Source organism: Macaca thibetana, chromosome 15 (assembly GCF_024542745.1).
Source record: "Macaca thibetana thibetana isolate TM-01 chromosome 15, ASM2454274v1, whole genome shotgun sequence".
Lineage (NCBI taxonomy): Eukaryota > Metazoa > Chordata > Mammalia > Primates > Cercopithecidae > Macaca > Macaca thibetana.
In genome coordinates, this window is record NC_065592.1 from 2,553,956 (window position 1) to 2,575,622 (window position 21,667).

At 53.0% G+C, this 21,667-nt stretch overlaps 1 protein-coding gene across 5 annotated transcripts in view; it reads right to left on the reverse strand.

Annotated features, from left to right (window-relative positions):
- CAMSAP1 (calmodulin regulated spectrin associated protein 1) overlaps positions 1 to 21,667 on the reverse strand; it is a 103,064-nt gene that overhangs the window by 3,746 nt on the left and 77,651 nt on the right. For all 5 annotated transcript variants that reach the window (XM_050759709.1, XM_050759708.1, XM_050759710.1 and 2 more), the window contains 9 exons: positions 20,315 to 20,492; positions 13,532 to 13,623; positions 12,362 to 12,446; positions 9,262 to 11,683; positions 7,491 to 7,627; positions 6,891 to 7,099; positions 6,463 to 6,565; positions 4,045 to 4,160; positions 3,231 to 3,349 (listed from right to left, as the gene is read on the reverse strand). In XM_050759709.1, coding sequence (XP_050615666.1) covers positions 3,231 to 3,349; positions 4,045 to 4,160; positions 6,463 to 6,565; positions 6,891 to 7,099; positions 7,491 to 7,627; positions 9,262 to 11,683; positions 12,362 to 12,446; positions 13,532 to 13,623; positions 20,315 to 20,492 — 3,461 coding nt within the window. The remainder of the gene's footprint in view (positions 1 to 3,230; positions 3,350 to 4,044; positions 4,161 to 6,462; positions 6,566 to 6,890; positions 7,100 to 7,490; positions 7,628 to 9,261; positions 11,684 to 12,361; positions 12,447 to 13,531; positions 13,624 to 20,314; positions 20,493 to 21,667) is intronic.

Below are 21,667 nucleotides of genomic sequence, written 5' to 3' on the forward strand. Positions count from 1 at the left end.
CGCCGCGTCATGCCCACAAGGCGGCTGGAACCCAGAAACAGGCGGCAATGAGTGCTGGCGAGCCACGGGGCTCGTTCACTGCGGGAGCATGCAGAGCACAGCAGCTGCTGTGAAAAACAACTTGGCCGCTCTCCAAACTGTCAGGCAGTTACCGTGGGACGCAGCAATTCCTCTCTCACGTATGTACTCAAGGGAAATGAAAACACACATCCACACAAAACACTGCATACAAATAACAGCACCATCCCTCACAGGCAAAAAGCAGAAACAAAATCATCACATGTACCCCCAAAAACATGTACATCTGTTCTGTATCGATAAAAAATGTTTTAAGTAGAATCAACCCAAGTGTGCATCAGCAGATGACGAGATGAACAGTACGGGGTCCGAGCATGCAATGGAGCATTACCCAGCTGTGAAAAGGAACGCAGTCCCAGTACACATTACACTGAGAAACCTCAGAGCATCATGCTAAGTGAAAGAAGTCCAACCCAAAAGGTCATATAAATTATGATTCCATTTATATAAATGCCCAGAACAGACAAATCCATGGAGACAGACAGCAGACTGGTAACTGCCAAGAGCTGGGGCGCAGGAAGACTAGGGGAGTGACTGTTCACGGGGGCGGAGTTTCTTTTTGTGAGGATGAAAATGTTCTGGAATTAGGCGGTGGTGATGGTTGTGCTATTCTATGAATGTACTAAAAACCAATGAATGGTATAGTTTAAAAGGGTAAATTTTACGGTATATGAATGATATCTCACAAAGCTGTTTGGGCCGAGCGCGGTGGCTCACACCTGTAATGCCAGCACTTTGGGAGGCTGAGGTGGGCGGATCACTTGAGGTCAGGAGTTCAAGACTAGCCTGGCCAGTATGGTGAAACCCCATCTCTACTAACAATACAAAAATTAGCCAGGCATGGTGGCACATGCCTGTAGTCCCAGCTACTCAGAGAATCACTTGAGCCTGGAGGGGTGGAGGTTGCAGTGAGCTGAGGTCGCATCACCACACTCCAGCCTGGGTGACAGAGCGAGATTCCATCTCAAAAAAAAAGAAGAATCTGAAGTAAATATGACAAACCGCTGATGCCTGTCGCAGTGTTTGTTGATTGTATTCTAAAGTTTAAAACATATCTTCAAGGGTTTTGGTAACTTTTAAAAACAGACCCTCCACATGCCTGGGAATGGGAGCATATGGGTCTGCCCCAGCAGTTCTCCACATGTGGCCCAGGCGTCCTGAGGCCTTCCCAGGAATCTCAGGGTCAAACCCTTGACCTCGAAAGGCTATGGCCTCATTGCCTCTCACGAGTGTGCGGCGGAACCTTCCCAAGGTCCTGGGCCGTGTGGCTGTAATGGACGGAGGGCACGAGCGGCTGAGATGTCAGCCCTCTTATGTCAATGCCACTCTTCTATTTATTTGCCTTTAGAAAAGTTTCTTTTCATAAATACACAATGTATCGGCATATAATGGGGCTTATTATTTTAAATAATATATATATTTTAAAAGAATCCAAAAGTGTATATATAATACTGATTTCAACCCTACAAACACTGTGTTTAAATATGAACAGATTTAGATGCCAAAAAGAAAGAAACATTTAATTTGTAGCGGCAGTGGGACTGTGGGGAGTGGGGTTCATCTTATTTACTTATTGCTGCCTGCGCGGTAAGGAAGCATGTGGTGCCTACAGCTTACGTGGCACAGCTGAGATGGCTGCTGTCCTGCCTGCTGGGCAGCCCTCAGCGGGCGCCTGGGAACTTGCTATCTGCAGAGCTCCCAGTCACTCACTGGCTGACAGGAGGGCCTCCCTGAGTCTCAACTGCTGGTCCGCACGCTAACGCTGGTTTCCTCCCAGGCATCAGGCACACTGCTGCACACTAGGCAAGGGGTGTGCCTCGTGACCAGCCCCCAGCGAGAGCTCAGGGCATCCAGTCTCAAAAGGGCTTTCCATGGCCCACAGGCTGCTGTGGATCTGCTGCTGGAAGAACGAGAACAGAGGGAGCTGCGCAGGGTCTGGCCCTGCCTCTGTCTTCTCCCTCTTCACCCCGTGGCTCTGGCTCCCTCCACAGTGCTGGAATAAATCTAAGCCATGGGTCGACTCCACACTGAGGGCCACGAGTCCTTCCAGTGCATCTCCGCATGCAAGGTGATCCTGGGGGCCACTGATACAAGGGGCCAACCACCTCTCCATGTGGAAATCTAAGCAGGAAGGGCATGACCATGGCCGCTTCTGTCCCCAGTCCCGTGAGACCTGCCTAGGTCGGGGCCATTCTTAGTCCAGATGATCTTCTCTCCGTGTGGAAATCTAAGCAGGAAGGGCATGACCATGGCCACTTCCGTCCCCAGTCCCATGAGACCTGCCTAGGCTGGAGCCACTCTTAGTCTAGATGATCTTCACTACCAAGAAGAACACATCCGTTTTAAAGTGGGTCACAAATTCCGTATGTCACTTTAATTTTTACAACCAAACCAACTAAGGACCAGGGGTTAGTCTTAATTATTAAAAAGCAGAATTTCTGGTGGGTGACAGACTGTTGCATAATTTTCATTCACAAGCTGTTGTATCCCAAGGTCAGCAACTTAAGGCCACACACGGGCCTGAATCTGGGATGGGTTCCAGTGGCTCTGCCTCCTCTCCCCTGGAATTCCAGTCCTGCCTCTCAGGGGCCAGCCTAGACCCCACGCAGGACCCTCAGATTCCAGCTTCCAATCCCCTCCCTGGGCATGCACACTGTGTGCTCCGGAGTCCACACGCTCAGCAGGTGCATGCCTCCTCCCACCCTCCCTGCTCCGTCCTCCCCACCCCACCACTCCGGCCCTGGCCCCTGTTCCTCACTCACCACCAGGCTGCCTCCCTGGCTTCCCTGCTAACTGCTCTGATCTACTGGGAAGGGCAGGTGGGTTCCTGGCTCTCCTCTGCCCACACCTGCATCCACTGTCTCACTCTGAGTAAAGCTGAGTCTTTCCTCAGCCCACAGAGGCCCCACACAGGGATGTAGCCTCTGAACCCCGCCCCGTCCTCCTGGGTGTTCCTCCAGCACAGGCTCGCTGCAGCCCCTGGACCTTGGCACGCCTCACTCCCACCTGCCTGGAACGGCCTTCCCTGAAATCTGCATCCTCCCTAGCAACTCTCGTTCATCAAAGATTTGGGGTGTTTTCTTGTAGAAGGAATGCTTAATTTATAAACATTTTTTACTTCACATAAAAACAGGTTGAAACGTGATACTTGCCTCCAATATGGAATTCTTGTGGGGTTCATTCACTTTTCCAGCCAGGCAGCAATGGGATATGGCATTGTGAATAATCGGCTTGTTTGATTTGCTACTGGGCTCCTTAAAGAGCTTGGGACCTAAGAAACGAGGCCAGGATTGGCAAAATTATTATTTCAAGGCACGAACACGCACACACAAAAAAACCCAAAGATGTCTTAGAAGCAAGCAATGGGTAGGCTGAATTACAGATATTTATGATTATTTAAAAATGGGAAGTAAAAGTCACTTAAAATTTATTCAAAACAATTTTAAGTTATAAACTTTTAGACAACTAAAGACGAAAGTAATCAATAATTTATCCCCTTTCTAAATTCAGTGTCTTAACTATAAAAAAAAAAGACAAAACCAGGAAAAAAACTTGTAAAAAGTCTAAAGTTCAAAGGCCCCAGGACAGACTCCTCAGCCACAGCAGCACCTCCAGTTCACCGTGCCCTGAGCCCACACCTGCTCCAAGGGCAGCTGGTGAGAGCCAAGCACTCCCACCACTCCCGGGCTCTGCCACTCCCGGGCTCTGCCGCCCCCAGGTCCGCTGCCCCCTACACAGCAGACAGCAAGGCATATGGCTAGGAGGGAAAAGCAGGACTAAGAGCTTCTACTAAACTACATGCCAATTTCAGTACCAAAGAGCTAAAAATAGCTCTCTTTCACTAAACAAAACATCTTTATTAGAAAAATACTTTTTAGACCAAAACAGAGAACAGACATTGAAAGAGCCACGCAAAGGCATGCGGCCATGCCCACGATGACCTCTAAGGAGGGCGAAGGCCGTCACCTGTGTACTCAGCCACCGAGGCCAAGGAAGACGCTGCCGACGCGGTCTCCCAGTCTCGGTCTGTGCTCCTGCTCGGGTTACGGCTCAGTATGGGCAGGGCTTCCATCGATTCCACTCTGCGGGCAGAAACAGACAAGAGACAGGCAGGTGAAGCGCTGGCTTCCTCTCGCCACTGCTGGCAAGGGGCCGGCCCACAACAAGGACAGGAAGCACATCAGCAGGGGAGGAGGCTTCCAGTGACGGTGAGGGCTTGAGTTGCCACAACCCCCACACAGTACAGACACTCCGAGCAAAATACAAAAGCAAACACTTCAGGTACTAGGGAGTGATGAGGACAGAGGGGAGTCAGTCCTTCAACGAAGGGGTTCACCTCCACGCAGCCCTTGCTCGAGGCACCACCCCCTTGAGCAGGGCACAGGCACAGAACAGGGCACAGTGCTGCAGGCTCAGGAAGCCAGAGGATGAAGTTTGGACCACTTGTGCTGCTGCCCAGCCAGGGATGAGGCCAAGGGAAGGAGGGGCCACAGTGGGCCGAGTCTGAAAACCTGGGCCCCAGTGACTCTGATCCCTGGAAGGCCTGAGCTCCACCCTGCAGGGAGTCTCCACTGAGCACCAAAGATGCCAAAAGGCTGAACACAGCTGCTCAGAGATGTCGGCTGCTGCTCTCACAAAGCAGGCAGACAGCGCTGGAGTCTGAATCCAGCCACGGTAATTGACCACCAGAACAAAAACCCAAACAGAATCTGCAGTCCCTCGGAGGGATCCGCCACAAAGCCCAGAGACAACAAGGAGCCACGAGTCGGGTGAAGAGACAAGAAAACATAGGCCGGGCGCGGTGGCTCAAGCCTGTAATCCCAGCACTTTGGGAGGCCGAGACGGGTGGATCATGAGGTCAGGAGATCGAGACCATCCTGGCTAACACGGTGAAACCCCGTCTCTACTAAAAAATACAAAAAACTAGCCGGGCGAGGTGGCGGGCGCCTGTAGTCCCAGCTACTCGGGAGGCTGAGGCAGGAGAATGGCGTGAACCCGGGAGGCGGAGCTTGCAGTGAGCCGAGATCGGGCCACTGCACTCCAGCCTGGGTGACAGAGCAAGACTCCATCTCAAAAAAAAAAAAAAAAAAAAAAAAAAAAAAAAAAAAAAAAAAAAAAAAAAAGAAAACATGGTCCATAGGTGCAGACAGAACAGGGGCCACACGGTGTGCACATAAAAATAAAGGGACACATGGGCGGGGGAGGCCCTTGCTCCCACGGGAGCTGACAGCACACGTGGAGGAAGCAGTGAGCAGGAGCTCCACAGTGACCACTAAAGCCCTTGAGGACAGTTCGTGAGGTCCAGAGCAGTCCCCAGCCTCTCTCCCGAGTTACTTCCTCACCACAGGAGCGGTCCCGGGCCCACCTGAGAGGCCGCGTTGAGAAAGACACACGCTCACTTCTGGGCTGCTCAGTCAGAAGCGTGAGGCCCCAGTCTCATCACAGGAAACCGAAACTGAGAGGCAGCCAGAAGGATAACTGACCTGTGGTTACCAAAAGTCAAGGTCCAGAGAGGCACAGAAAGGCTAAGGAACTGCTCTGGATGGAAGGAGACTAAAGGGACATGGCATTTCAAGGCCATTCGTCACCCCAAACCAGATCCTAGACTAGGGAACACCACGGTTGTCAGGGACACTCTTGAGACAACTGAGGACAGCTGAATGGGGACCGCAAATTGGATGAAAGTGCTGGCTTGGTAACTGATTACACGAGAAAACTTCGTTCCAGGAAATACACACTGAAGTATTAAAGCAAAAAAGGCCCAACATCTCCAACAGAGTGGTTTTTTTCTGTTTGGTTTTCGGGTTTTTGGCAGCGTCTCACTGTCGCCCAGGCTGGAGTGCAGTCGTGTGAGCATAGCCCACTGCAGCCTCAACTTCCTGGGCTCAAGTGATGCTACCACCTCAGCTTCCTAAGTAGCTGGGACTATAGGTGCATGCCACCACACCCAGCCAACTTTTTTTGTATTTTTTGTAGAGATGGGGGTCTCACTCTGTTGTGCAGGCTGGTCTGGGACTCCAGGGCCTAAGTGATCCTCCTGCCTCAGCCTCCAAAAGTGCTGGAATCATGGGGGTAAGCCACCATGCTTGGACTCCAAGGGACTCATAATGATGAAGAAGCAAGCGTGCATGTGTGGGGTGGGGGAAAGGGGAGGGTGATAAGGCAAAGGCTGCCAAGTTTAACCAGTTGGGGAGCCCGTGTGAAGGGCACTGGAATTCCTGATGACATTATTGCAACTGTTCTGTAAATGTGAAATTCTATCAAAACTAAAGTTACAAAAGCCTTTCTCATTGTTTTTAATCAGGAAGTCCCACCCTGGCCCCCGCCCACCCCCCCCACCAACGTGCTCCAGCCTCGGGCCTGCGGCCGTCTCCAGTCCCTTACCGCTGAGAGGGTGTGCCCCCAGAATGAACGCTCTCGGGTTCTGTCGTTGCCGCAGAGGCCAAGGACAGGCTGGAGCCTGACTGAGTCCGGCTCAAGTTATCAGCTGCCAGAGACAGAAACAGATGATGGTTCATGAACAGATTCCGACAGACACGTACCTGTCCTCTGTACCTTTACCCCTCACCTGGCTCTGCAGAGCTCGGCCAGAGAGGCCACGACCCCACCCTGCCCCAGGGAGCCAGGCTGTGCCTGGATGTGCCGCACATCTCAGAGCCTCTGGTCTCAACACTGTCATCCGTGAAACAGGGAAAATCATCCCCACCCTTCCTGCCTCACACCACTCTTGACAAAACTGCAATGAGCTAAAGAACATGAGGCCGCCGCCCACGGAAGGAAGCGCTGCCCGCTTGAGGGCCAGGGCCGCTTACGGGTGGAGGAGCACTTGGTGCCGGAGTCGCTGCACGACTCTTCCCGGTGCACCGACTTCGGCCGCGGCTTCTTCGGCTTTGACTTGGGCTTGCCGAGCCCCTGCTCCTCTAGGATCTGCTGCTGCTTCCTCCGCAGGTACTCCTGCTTGATGAGCTCGCGCCGCGCCTTCTCCTCCTCCTTCCGGACCCGGTCTTCCTCAGCTTTGCGCCTGAGAGAAACACAGGCTCAGACACTGCTCGGTCACCGGGCTTCTTCTATGACGCCTGCGCCGCGGCGCTCTGTCCAGGCGCGTTTCTCGGGTTCTGCCCGGCCGCTGGGACCAAGGGTGGCCAGCCTCCACAAGCGGGCGCAGAGGCTGCAAGGGCAGTCCTGCAGATGAGCCACCGGGCCACACAGCCTCACTGGCCACCGGCAACGCACATCCTCACTGCAGATCAGCAGGGGCCGTGAAAGTTCAGGGAGGCCACCCATGGGAGGAGTACGACCCTCAGAGGCACTCACTGCCATGGTCCACGGCCAGTGCCAGGAACGGGACGGGGGCCGCCAGGGACCCACCAGGCTCCTGCCCAGTCTGCTTTCCGCCGCCGCGGGAGGCTTACCGGGCTTCATCACGCTTGAGCTCCACCTCTGCTTCCAGCTGCTGCTTGCGCACGCGGGCCTCCTCGGCCTTGCGCTGCTGCTTCAGGAGGAAGGCCGCCCGCTTCTTGGCGAGCTCATCTTCAGCTTTCTGTTCGTCCTGCAAGACAGAAGCCACACAGAGCATGACAGGAACCCCCTCAGACGCCCGACACGGCCGCACTCGACCCAGCAGCCGACTGTCACTACACCTTTAAAAGTTTAACGCATAAAGACTTCTACACTTTTCTGTAACCGTTACAGACTCTAAAATACGAATGAAGACAAACCAGTGCATTTCAAAGGCGCTCCGCATCAACCCAACTTTCCAAACATCTCACGTGAGATCCAGTTTGCCTTAAAAAGTACACGTATATTTCCAAAATAAGAGCGAGGCTGGGCACAGTGGCTCATTCCTGTAATCCCAGCACTTTGGGAGGCTGAAGTGGGTGAATCACTCGAGGTCAGGAGTTCGAGACCAGCCTGCCTAACATGGCGAAACCCTGTCTCTACTAAAAATACAAAAATTGGCTAGGTGGGGTGGCTCACACCTGTAATCCTAGCACTTCGGGAGGCCAAGGAGTGTGGATCACCTGAGATCAGGAGTTCAAGACCTGTCTGGCCAACATGGCAAAACCCTGTCTCCACTAAAAAAAAAAAAAAAAAAAAAATTAGCTGGGCATGGTGGCACACGCCTGTAATCCCAGCTACTCAGGAGGCTGAGGCAGGAGAATCGTTTCAACTCGGGAGACAGAGGTTGCAGTGAGCCAAGATCATGCCCTTTTACTCCAGCCTGGGCAACAGAGCCAGACTCTGTCCAAAAAAAAGCAAAAAAGAGAATACTGAAATTGGTCACTAATTTGTTTACATTTCAGAAGTGCAACCACCAAATAAAGCTTGCCTCTTTTGCTAAGATCCGCCTGATGATTTGGTATCCTCTCAGTCAAATTCATAATTACCTGGAGGCAAAGCAGAAACAGTTGCGTGTCCCTTGCCAAGAGAAAACATTCTGAGAAATAGGTCCTTAGGCGACTTCGCTGTCCTGTGAGCATCACGCAGCGTGCGCGCACCTGGCTGGCAGCGCCCCCCACAGGCCTCAGTGAGGTCAGCCACTGCTCCTAGGCCACAGACCTGTACGGCACATTACTGCACCCAATACCATAACTGTGTATCAACATCTGTCTCAACATTGAAAAGCTACAACAAAAATATGGTCTTATCATCTTAGGAGATGAATGTCACAGCGAAACATCATGTGATGCACTGACTATTAAAACAGTTCAGTTTACGCTTCCCTTCATCTCTAAGAAAAAAAATTACAAGACAGACATATAAAAAATGTTTTTTGAAGTTGCTATATCAGAGGTTGGCAAACTTCAGCCCACATGCCAGGCCTGGCCACCGCCAGAGCATTCTAACGATGAACGCTTTTTACACTTTGGGGTGGGATGGGGCGACAACAGGGTTTTGACTGGAAAACCAGCAAAGCAAACAATGTTGAAAATCACATGAAATTCCAGTTTTAGGGCTCATAACAAAGTCATCTCAGCCACGCCATGCTCCCTTGCATTCGTACTGCCCAGGGATGCCTCTGGCCAAATGGAGTCTTCGGGACAGAGACTCTGTGGCCCATAAAGCTAAACACACGCATCCCTTGGCCTCTTACAGGAGCGGCAGGCCAGCCTGGCGCAGATCTGTGTTTTCTAACTCACTCACAATCACGAGTGCCTGAAACAGATGCTACTGATCCCTTACCTTGAAGAAGAAGCCGACCCCCGGCTTCTGGTCGCCTTCGCTGATGAGGTCCGCCGAGCCGTCGAGGCTTACCAGCTCCCCGTCCTCGTCGGGGGCCTTCAGGTCAGAGAGGTCCACTTCAATGAGGCTGGCCCTGCTCCTCAGAGGCTCCTCCACGGGGATGCTTTCTTTTCCCGAGACATCTGAGGAGCTGGGCCCCGCCTCCTTCACACTTGCATCCAGAACTTCTTTGAGGCTCATCTGCTCCGAAAGAATGTTGGTGTCTTTGGAAGAGGACAGAGTAAGTGTCCGCTGGTTGCTTTCATCGTGGAGCCTGTAACTATCGAAGAGACACTTCCCATGTGGGTCACCGCTGGGCTCCAGGGCACCGTCCAGGCCAGGGTCCGTGGGCGTCCGAGGGTGGCTGCTGGCAGGGAAGGGTCTCAAGTGCGGGAGCGTCTCTACACTGGGCGTTGGGGTTTTACTTCGGGAGGAGCCCTGTGGCCTGTCTTTTGGGACCTTCAGCTCCGCCGGCCTTCCGGAACGGGAATTCCGGCCCTGACCCAGCCGGGGGGCTTTGCGGTGGCCAGCCACGCCCGTAGGAGAGAGTGGCTCCACGAAGTGCACTGGCGCCTTCCCTTTGTGGTCCTGCGAGTTACTCTTAGAGCCCGGCACTGGGACTGTGGGAGACTTCAGGAGAAGCTGCTCCTGCTGCTGAGAGATTTTCAGGATGGCCTGCTGCAGCGCACTGATGGTTTCGTTGAGCTTCTCGATGGAAAGGTCGCACTCGTTCACGTCCACCACCTCCCCAACGGCGTCCTCCAGGAGGGCGGCAGAGATCACCTTATTTCTCTCCAGCTCATGCAGAGCCACGGGGTCTTTGGCTTTATGTTGCTGAGCAAAGGCCAGGCTCTCTTTGTCCACATCCTGAGGCTCGTGCAGGAGCTCCTCTCTCTGCTCCTCCTTCACGAGAAAGTCTTCAGTTTTGGAAACGCCATCCCCACAGTCCTCCCCATTGTGCTGAGAGTACTCCTTTGAAAAGTGCTCCGGCCTGAGGGGCAGGGCAGCCTCGGCCTTGCCCTTCTTCACCACATGCAGGAACGCAGCCTTGCCGAGCTTCAGGCGCTGCCTTGCCGACAGCGCCTCCATCTTCTTCTTCTGGGCCTCGATGGCCCTGCGCTTCTCCTCCAGCTGCATGTGCAGCTGTACCAGCTCAGACGCCAAGAGGCTGGCGGGGTCCCTGCCATGCCGGCCCGGGCTCTGCTCCCTTTTCTGCCTCCATGTCGTCAGAGGGGCCGGGCAGCTCTCAGACGCATCTGGTGTGGTCTTTTGGGAGCTGCTGGTGCTGGACTTGGTCTCGCAGCTGTTGAGTCTCTGGAGCTTCCTCTCTGCAAAGCTGGTCATCTTCACACTCCCACTCGCCACAGAGACGCTGCTCATCTGAGACGCTGTGCTCAGGCAGGGGCTCGAGCGGCCACTGGCGTCATCTTTGTCTTCATGTTCCTTCACCTTCATGTCCTCCTGCAGTTTAGCCGACTCTTCCTCCCCGATGTATCTGCTGAGAACCACAGGATGGGCCTCACCCAGGAAATCATGCTCGGCTTCCTCTATGTCCACCACATCCGAGTCAGAATCCTGCCTGAGGAGACTCCACGGCTCTGAATCGTGGGAGTTGGGGCTTTTTGAACAACTAACATACAACCTGCCCTCAGTGTCCTCATCAGCCCTGTCTACATGAAGGAAGAAGCCATCTGTGGATGGTCCCTGGGGGAACGGATCGAATCCGCCAAGGGCCAGAGGCCCCCCACACACCTCTCCCATGGTCTCCACTGACTGCAGTCCTGTCTCGGTGGGGTCGATGCCCATGGGAAATTCTGAGCATGGAATTGGGGTAAAAGTCCTATTCAAGTCACGACTACCAGTCACTTTCCTTCGTACCAAAGGCTGGGGGCCCTCGCTGGGCCTCCTGGACGTGATGCTCCTTGGTCTCCCTTCCCCCCGTTCATCCTCCTTGGTGATCACCTGCTTCTCCTTCGCTGGCTTAAGCACCGCTGGCATCAAAGGCTCCAAGAAAAAACTGTCAGGCTTACTTTCTGAGGTGTCCAGTTGTCCTTGGGGAGACCGGGCACTTGCTATAAGGCCTGAGGCCCGGGGTGAGGCCCTGGGGAACTCCAGGTCAGCCTGCTGGGGAGCCACATCTGCTCTAACGATAGCCACAAGCTCCTCTTCCTCATCCTCAATACTGACATTGTTCAGGAGGCTCTTCCCATGGGTCTTCACGGCCGTGGGGTGTGGCTGGTTCTGTGGGGTCAGATTAACAATATTGGATGCCAAACTGTCTTTGCTGATGGAGCGGGCCAAGCTGATGCTGTCGCCAGAGCTGGGATCCACTTCACAACTCGCAGCATGATGGAGAGCAAAAGGTGTCGGCTGGGACGCAGGCCTGAAACACAGGGAAGGCCCACTGGGTGCGCTGCTGTATACACCAGAGACCCCCAACACGGACCGGTGGGGGAGAATGCCGGCCATGCAACGAGAATGCGCCTCTCATACGCAGGAGATTTAAACTCATTCTTCTGCGAGGCAGAAGAAAATCAGAGATCATTTCAGCTTTGTGATTCTCACTCTAGTCCCAGGACCTCCTGATACCCTTAAAAATTACTGAGGACCCCAAAGAGCTTTTGTTTCTATTTATCAGTATTAATCTCTATTTATCATCCTAGAAATTAAAGCTCAGACATTTTCTAAACATTGATTGAAATTACAGTAATTAGTCCATTCCATGACAAATGACTATATTCTCCAGAAGGGAAGTTTCCAGTGTAAGGCCAGGCACTATTTGACACCTGTATAGCTCTGGGATCTGGCTGGACCCTCATACCTGACTCCACCTGCTGCCACACCACATGGCGTGCAGACTCCGAAAAATCCCACGGCACACTCACGAGCGTGAGGCTGCAGAGAGGCAGTAACTTCCTAGTGTTGTTATAAAAATAATTCTGATCGCAGGGACTCCCTAAAAGGGTCTCGGTGATCCTCAGGGGGTCGGGGCGACATCTTAAGAACTGCTGTTTAGTATAAAAAAATTCCAAACAGAAACATCGCTGAAACAGAGACTCACCTGGTTTTTTTTTCTGGCCATGCTATTGCTGCTCCTCGAGGCTGACCATCAACTCGGGTCAAAGAATTCGATCGATGTCGCTGATCTGCAGTTCAGAGGAAACAGACAGTGTTGAGTAACCAATTTTCTATCACTGGAAATTCTTTCAGTATGACCATTTCTCCAGAAAAATGCCTCGCAAGTTAGTACACTAGAAGGGCCTCACGGAAAGCAGAGAGGCAAAACCACGCACTTGTCCCACATTTTGTTTTTTATTTATTTATTTATTTATTTTCATTTTTTTTTTTTTTTTTTTGAGACGGAGTCTCGCTCTGTCGCCCAGGCTGGAGTGCAGTGGCCGGATCTCAGCTCACTGCAAGCTCCGCCTCCCGGGTTCACGCCATTCTCCGGCCTCAGCCTCCCGAGTAGCTGGGACTACAGGCGCCCGCCACCTCGCCCGGCTAGTTTTTTGTATTTCTTAATAGAGACGGGGTTTCACCGTGTTAGCCAGGATGGTTTCGATCTCCTGACCTCGTGATCCGCCCGTCTCGGCCTCCCAAAGTGCTGGGATTACAGGCTTGAGCCACCGCGCCCGGCCTTTGTCCCACATTTTGATGGTCACACACGGTTCAACAGCGACCGGCCCAACGAAGTACCCAGAACTGTGAAAGAGCTTCAGCGTGAGTGAGCTCCTGCTTATGTCGCAGTTACTCTGTGTCTACTACACAGAAGGTAATCGCTCTCAACGATAGTTTCACAGCAAGACTATAAATTCTGAGATACAACAACACAAGTTAAAATTTATCTGGCCACAGTCTTAACTAAAATGACTACATTGGCCAGGCACAGTAGCTCACACCTGTAATCCCAGTACTTTGGGAGGCCGAGGTGGGCAGATCACAAGGCTAGGAGATTGAGACCATCCTGGCCGACATGATGAAACCCTGTTTCTACTAAAAATACAAAAATTAGCTAGGCATGGTGGCATGTGCTTGTAATCCCAGCTACGTGGGAGCCTCAGGCAGGAGAATTGCTTGAACCAGGGAGCCTGGTTACAGAGCAAGACTCCATCTCAAAACAAAAAAAACACTACATCAGAAAAAAATGAGTTAATTTTGAGAAATATGATTGTACTAATCTATAGTCACGAGAAATTAAGGAAAAAAGATGAGGAGGAAACAACATTCTTACCGGGGATGTCCTCTCCCTGTATGGATTTCTGCTGTTTCTGTCGCAGTGGCAATAAAGGATGGGATGGGCTGAAGGCAGCAGTTCCTTTCCCACTAAATGGAAAAAGAATTACGGGAAAATCCTTCCTTTATCACACTTCAAGGTCAACAGCAAATGCACGAGTATACAGGACCATCCTGAATTCACACCAAGTTTTGAGAAACTCGGACTGTTTGGGAAAAATGAGCCAAGAGTACCAGGAACTTCCAACTTGGGATGGACATCCACACACCGTGAACAGGGGCACACCGACCCTCCGATGTGTCTACAACACAACCAGCTTCCCACAGGAAAAGCAAAACCCAAGCGTGCAATTAGAGTGATTTTTTGAGATAAGCAAAAGTAAAAAGAAAAAGTGATCCTTTGACAAGCAACAGTTTTCAAAAATGCACATTATTGCCTCAATAAAAAAATAAGAGAGAGAGAACTTCAGAGATAAAACAGACCACAAAGATGATGCCCACTGTACTAAGCCACAACTGTGAAGATACTGATGAGTAACTTAAACCCATCACAGACAGCAGCAAGAACATTCCCACAATGCTGGTGGGAGGGTAAAAATGTACATTTTTAGAGGAAAATATGGCAATATCTATAAAAACCCCTTAAAATCACTCACACCTTTACCACTCCTTGGATTACAGCTTAAGGGAGAGAACGATGAGAGGTGCACACACACACAGGCACGGGTGTGAGAAGGATGAGAGGTGCACACACACAGAGGCACGGGTGTGAGAACAATGAGAGGTGCACACACACACACAGGCACGGGTGTGAGAAGGATGACAGGTGCACACACACACAGGCACGGGTGTGAGAAGGATGAGAGGTGCACACACACACACAGGCACGGGTGTGAGAAGGATGAGAGGTGCACACACACACACACAGGCACGGGTGTGAGAAGGATGAGAGGTGCACACACACACACACAGGCACGGGTGTGAGAAGGATGAGAGGTGCACACACACACACACAGGCACGGGTGTGAGAAGGATGAGAGGTGCACACACACACACAGGCACGGGTGTGAGAAGGATGAGAGGTGCACACACACACACAGGCACGGGTGTGAGAAGGATGAGAGGTGCACACACACAGGCACGGGTGTGAGAAGGATGACAGGTGCACACACACACACAGAGGCACGGGTGTGAGAAGGATGAGAGGTGCACACACACACACACAGGCACGGGTGTGAGAAGGATGAGAGGTGCACACACACACACAGGCACGGGTGTGAGAAGGATGAGAGGTGCACACACACACACACACAGGCACGGGCGTGAGAAGGATGAGAGGTGCACACACACACACACACAGGCACGGGTGTGAGAAGGATGAGAGGTGCACACACAGGCACGGGTGTGAGAAGGATGAGAGGTGCACACACACACACACAGGCACGGGCGTGAGAAGGATGAGAGGTGCACACACACACACACACAGGCACGGGTGTGAGAACGATGAGAGGTGCACACACACACAGGCACGGGTGTAAGAAGGATGAGAGGTGCACACACACACACAGAGGCACGGGTGTGAGAAGGATGAGAGGTGCACACACACACACACACAGGCACGGGTGTGAGAACGATGAGAGGTGCACACACACACAGGCACGGGTGTAAGAAGGATGAGAGGTGCACACACACACACAGAGGCACGGGAGTGAGAAGGATGAGAGGTGCACACACACACACACACAGGCACGGGTGTGAGAAGGATGAGAGGTGCACACACACACACACAGGCACGGGTGTGAGAAGGATGAGAGGTGCACACACACACAGGCACGGGTGTGAGAAGGATGAGAGGTGCACACACACACACACACAGGCACGGGTGTGAGAAGGATGAGAGGTGCACACACACACACAGGCACGGGTGTGAGAAGGATGAGAGGTGCACACACACACACAGGCACGGGTGTGAGAAGGATGAGAGGTGCACACACACACACAGAGGCACGGGTGTGAGAAGGATGAGAGGTGCACACACAGGCACGGGTGTGAGAAGGATGAGAGGTGCACACACACACACACACAGGCACGGGTGTGAGAAGGATGAGAGGTGCACACACACACACACACAGGCACGGGTGTGAGAAGGATGAGAGGTGCACACACACACACAGGCACGGGTGTGAGAAGGATGAGAGGTGCACACACAGGCACGGGTGTGAGAAGGATGAGAGGTGCACACACAGGCACGGGTGTGAGAAGGATGAGAGGTGCACACACACACACAGGCACGGGTGTGAGAAGGATGAGAGGTGCACACACAGGCACGGGTGTGAGAAGGATGAGAGGTGCACACACACACACAGGCACGGGTGTGAGAAGGATGAGAGGTGCACACACACACAGGCACGGGTGTGAGAAGGATGAGAGGTGCACACACAGGCACGGGTGTGAGAAGGATGAGAGGTGCACACACACACACACACAGGCACGGGTGTGAGAAGGATGAGAGGTGCACACACACACACACACAGGCACGGGTGTGAGAAGGATGAGAGGTGCACACACACACACACACAGGCACGGGTGTGAGAAGGATGAGAGGTGCACACACAGGCACGGGTGTGAGAAGGATGAGAGGTGCACACACACACACACAGGCACGGGCGTGAGAAGGATGAGAGGTGCACACACACACACACACAGGCACGGGTGTGAGAACGATGAGAGGTGCACACACACACAGGCACGGGTGTAAGAAGGATGAGAGGTGCACACACACACACAGAGGCACGGGAGTGAGAAGGATGAGAGGTGCACACACACACACACACAGGCACGGGTGTGAGAACGATGAGAGGTGCACACACACACAGGCACGGGTGTAAGAAGGATGAGAGGTGCACACACACACACAGAGGCACGGGAGTGAGAAGGATGAGAGGTGCACACACACACACACACAGGCACGGGTGTGAGAACGATGAGAGGTGCACACACACACACACAGGCACGGGTGTGAGAAGGATGAGAGGTGCACACACACACACAGGCACGGGTGTGAGAAGGATGAGAGGTGCACACACACACACACAGGCACGGGTGTGAGAAGGATGAGAGGTGCACACACACACACAGGCACGGGTGTGAGAAGGATGAGAGGTGCACACACACACACAGGCACGGGTGTGAGAAGGATGAGAGGTGCACACACAGGCACGGGTGTGAGAAGGATGAGAGGTGCACACACAGGCACGGGTGTGAGAAGGATGACAGGTGCACACACACACACAGGCACGGGTGTGAGAAGGATGAGAGGTGCACACACAGGCACGGGTGTGAGAAGGATGAGAGGTGCACACACACACACAGGCACGGGTGTGAGAAGGATGAGAGGTGCACACACACACAGGCACGGGTGTGAGAAGGATGAGAGGTGCACACACAGGCACGGGTGTGAGAAGGATGAGAGGTGCACACACACACACAGAGGCACGGGTGTGAGAAGGATGAGAGGTGCACACACAGGCACGGGTGTGAGAAGGATGAGAGGTGCACACACACACAGAGGCACGGGTGTGAGAAGGATGAGAGGTGCACACACACACACACAGGCACGGGTGTGAGAAGGATGAGAGGTGCACACACAGGCACGGGGCGTGAGAAGGATGAGAGGTGCACACACACACAGGCACGGGTGTGAGAAGGATGAGAGGTGCACACACAGGCACGGGTGTGAGAAGGATGAGAGGTGCACACACACACAGGCACGGGTGTGAGAAGGATGAGAGGTGCACACACACACAGGCACGGGTGTGAGAAGGATGAGAGGTGCACACACACACAGGCACGGGGTGTGAGAAGGATGAGAGGTGCACACACACACAGGCACGGGTGTGAGAAGGATGAGAGGTGCACACACACACAGGCACGGGTGTGAGAAGGATGAGAGGTGCACACACACACAGGCACGGGTGTGAGAAGGATGAGAGGTGCACACACACACAGGCACGGGTGTGAGAAGGATGACAGGTGCACACACACACAGGCACGGGTGTGAGAAGGATGAGAGGTGCACACACACACACAGGCACGGGGGTGTGAGAAGGATGAGAGGTGCACACACACACACACAGGCACGGGTGTGAGAAGGATGACAGGTGCACACACACACACACAGGCACGGGTGTGAGAAGGATGAGAGGTGCACACACACACACACAGGCACGGGTGTGAGAAGGATGACAGGTGCACACACACAGGCACGGGTGTGAGAAGGATGACAGGTGCACACACACACACACAGGCACGGGTGTGAGAAGGATGAGAGGTGCACACACACACACAGGCACGGGTGTGAGAAGGATGAGAGGTGCACACACACACACACAGGCACGGGTGTGAGAAGGATGAGAGGTGCACACACACACAGGCACGGGGGGTGTGAGAAGGATGACACACACACACAGGCACGGGTGTGAGAAGGATGAGAGGTGCACACACACACACACAGGCACGGGTGTGAGAAGGATGAGAGGTGCACACACACACACACACACAGGCACGGGTGTGAGAAGGATGAGAGGTGCACACACACACACACAGGCACGGGTGTGAGAAGGATGAGAGGTGCACACACACACACACAGGCACGGGTGTGAGAAGGATGAGAGGTGCACACACACACACAGGCACGGGTGTGAGAAGGATGAGAGGTGCACACACACACAGGCACGGGTGTGAGAAGGATGAGAGGTGCACACACACACACAGGCACGGGTGTGAGAAGGATGAGAGGTGCACACACACAGGCACGGGTGTGAGAAGGATGAGAGGTGCACACACACACAGGCACGGGTGTGAGAAGGATGAGAGGTGCACACACACACACAGAGGCACGGGCGTGAGGGCCTCAATCCCGGGAAGAACAGCACGTGCAGGAAAGGCCGAGGTCACACGTGTGCGGATCGCACAGTTCTGACAGAGAAACACCCGTGAGACCGGCACCCAGCAGCCCCTGCCACCCCACAGGCACCAGCTCCCGAGAAACAAGCACGCTCACACTGCAGGGCAGCTATCTTGGTTGTTTCCCTTTGGGGAGAATTTGGTAAAGGGATAATTTGCCAGGTGCAGACGGGCTGGGGAAATCGCAGGGGACAGCTCAGCACCCTGGACCAGAGTTGGCACACCTAGGCCTGAAGAGGCAAAGACGGACAGAGGACACCAGAGTCAGGACACAGACACCACAGAGACACAGTGAGAGCACGTGTGCAGGAGCACATAAGCGAAAGGGCTGCGAAGAGAGGGGCTCAGGGCAGGGAGACCGGGGAAGCTGGGCAGAGCATGAATGGCACAGGGACCTGTGTCAGGGCCACAATGCAAACCCTGCAGCCTGGACAGCGTGGGGACAGCGGACGCTCACAGCACACCCGTGACGTGAAAGACTGGGTAGCTGTTGAAACTGTGGCAGAGGAGGATGCACCAAGTGGGAAAATTCTCACCACAGGCTGCTGGGTGCAAACAGCAGGTCACAGAGCAGGTGTGTACACGGGCACCAGCTTCTTGTTGTGTGCGCGCGCGCACACACACACACACACACACACTGGGCTCAACAACAGACACGCAAAGACCAGAGAAAGGATGCCAAGTGTCCGCGCTGGCCCATGTGAGGGATGGCTCAGCCTCGAGGCATTCTCCTCACTCAGTGACCCCGCCTGTGCCCGCGGTCAGAGTTACCGCCCCACCTCTGCTCTGAGCTCTGGGGACACACACCAGTCTCAAAGCCCCCCAACACAGAACATATCCAAACCCCTCCCTCAGCTAAGCCCCGCCCCTGGGTGTGCACCCGCCTCACTGCCTGTATCACAAGGCCTCTCAACTCCTTCCTCCCGGCTCCGGCAGCCCCGGCATCCCAACCCTCAACACGGTCGCCGGTTTTAGCTCCTCTCAAACAACCTGAAACAAATGAGTTCGTTCTATGCCATGCTGTCCCACTGAACCATTCCTTTATGTGACTATTTAAAATCACTTTTAAGTAGTGTTTTCATCTGAAATCGCCACATGTTAACATTGTTTATCCACTTTAGGTGTGCTAACTGGCTCCAGGCTGGAATCAGCTGTGGGCCCTCCTACCACACGAAACACAAAGCTCACTCTTACTCCAAGCGAAGGTTCCTTCATCCCCTCCCCCAGTTCTGGGACAATCACTCTATCTCAGATATGGTTATCCAAATTAGGTCTTCGTGATGAAAATTCATTTTCCAAAAAACGCTTTTTAAACAACTCTTTTTCTAGAGTTGTTTAGCCTTTAAGCAGCTCTATAAACTTTTTCACTAGAATCAAATTAATTCTTCCCCGAAGTTAATGAAGCAAACAAATACTCTTCTTTGAAGACTTCACAATATTTGAAATGCAAGAGGATCTCACTCTTTATGTCTATCAGACCATAAACAGCACATCTAAACCGTCAATTCAACTTTCTAATCTTTAGATCATTTCTTAAACAGTGTAACACATGGTGGAAAAGAGAATAGAAAAACACCTGTTCCATAAACAATGTTAGAATTAGGTACACATCCTTGAAGGAACTTCCTGCTAGTATCATTCCCGGCCTCTGCAGAGGGGACCGAGTGGCCAGAAGGGCAGTGGCAGAAAGAAAACCTTTCATAAGCTACTACAGATTGCTTATGTTAAAAAAGGTAACTTCAATTAATATTTTAAAGTAACACAAATAGGGACACACGATGGTGAATTGATTCTGAAAGCAGACAGACAGACTTACAGGTATTCAGGTTCTTCAGGGTGCAGGTAGTGCCTGTGACAGCCGTCCGCCGGCAGCTGCGCGGGGGGCTGCAGGTCAGCCGGGGTCCCTGCAGCAGGGCTGCCTAGGAAACTGCGTTTGGTCGCATTGGAGATAGGTACAGGAGGCCGGCTGCTTTTCTGGTGTAACACTGTTTTAGCTGCAGAAATAGTGTTTTTGCATCGTTACTTACAACACTAACTGAAAGCACAGAAAAATCCTGCAGCTTTTATAAGCACCAACTCAACCTTTTCTTGAAACCAAACTTCTGCCAAAAAAAAAAAAAAACTGGTTTCAAGTTTAACAAATGCATTCTACAATAATAAGTACTGTAAATATTGTACCAAAATAAATACTAAAATTAAAAGACACAACACACATGAGGAGAAGAAGAACTGAGAGGAAACGTAAGCCCAGCTGATGGGCTCTGTCTTGGTCATCGTCTAGCACCCGCACAAAAGTCCTCCACTCCACTGGTGAGCTGCTTCCAAAACCACATGCCACCTTCACTAATCCTGGTGCTAGACAAGACGCCACCACCCAGGCTCCTGGGAGAAGGCTTGGGGCTCAGCTCCAGAGAGCCACCCAGTCAGCAAGGGGCCGAGGCAGGGTCTGAAGGGCACTTATCTAGGCCCAGCACGTGGGCAGCTGCTCTGGCGGGTCCCTTCAGCCCAGCCCCTGGGGGTCAGGTGAGGTGCTGAGCCTGGCTTGGGCGCCACTCCCTTTCTTGGCCCATGCCTGCTCACCCACCTCTCTCCCAAACGGTCAGCCCCAAACAGTGACTCTGTCTCTAAGGTTGCTTCCCAGAGAACTAACCTATGGGAGGTGGTGCCAAGAGCAGCTCAAGAAGGCAAGAGGTGGGGCCATATGGTGGGGACCAGTGGTGGGGACCAGTGGGAGAGCACCCACTAGGTGATGTGTTGTGAACATGGAGGCAGGAAGTGTAAGGACGAGGGGGTGGCGGCTGCACTGAGCTCTGCAGATGGTCTAGGGAAAAGACAAAGAAGGCTGAGAGGCAGCAATGTGACCAAAAGCCAAGGGCACTGAGCTGTGCTCTCTGGCAGCCAGGGGCCGGAACCAGAAATGAATGGCTGCCAGGGAAGCTAAACCCCCAACCCAAGAAGGCTGCAAGGCCAAGGTTAGACCCTAGATGGGAAGGAAAGAGACTATGACTCGTGGCATACAAACTTCTAGGCCTGGAGAACCTCAGATTCTCAGATTACCTAAAATTCTCTGAGCCTACAGAAGAGGGCTCCCCTCCCTGTTAAGGGCCAGCATCCCTGCTGGCCCCATATTTAGATGATACAGAGGCCTCTCTCTCAAGATGACATGTGC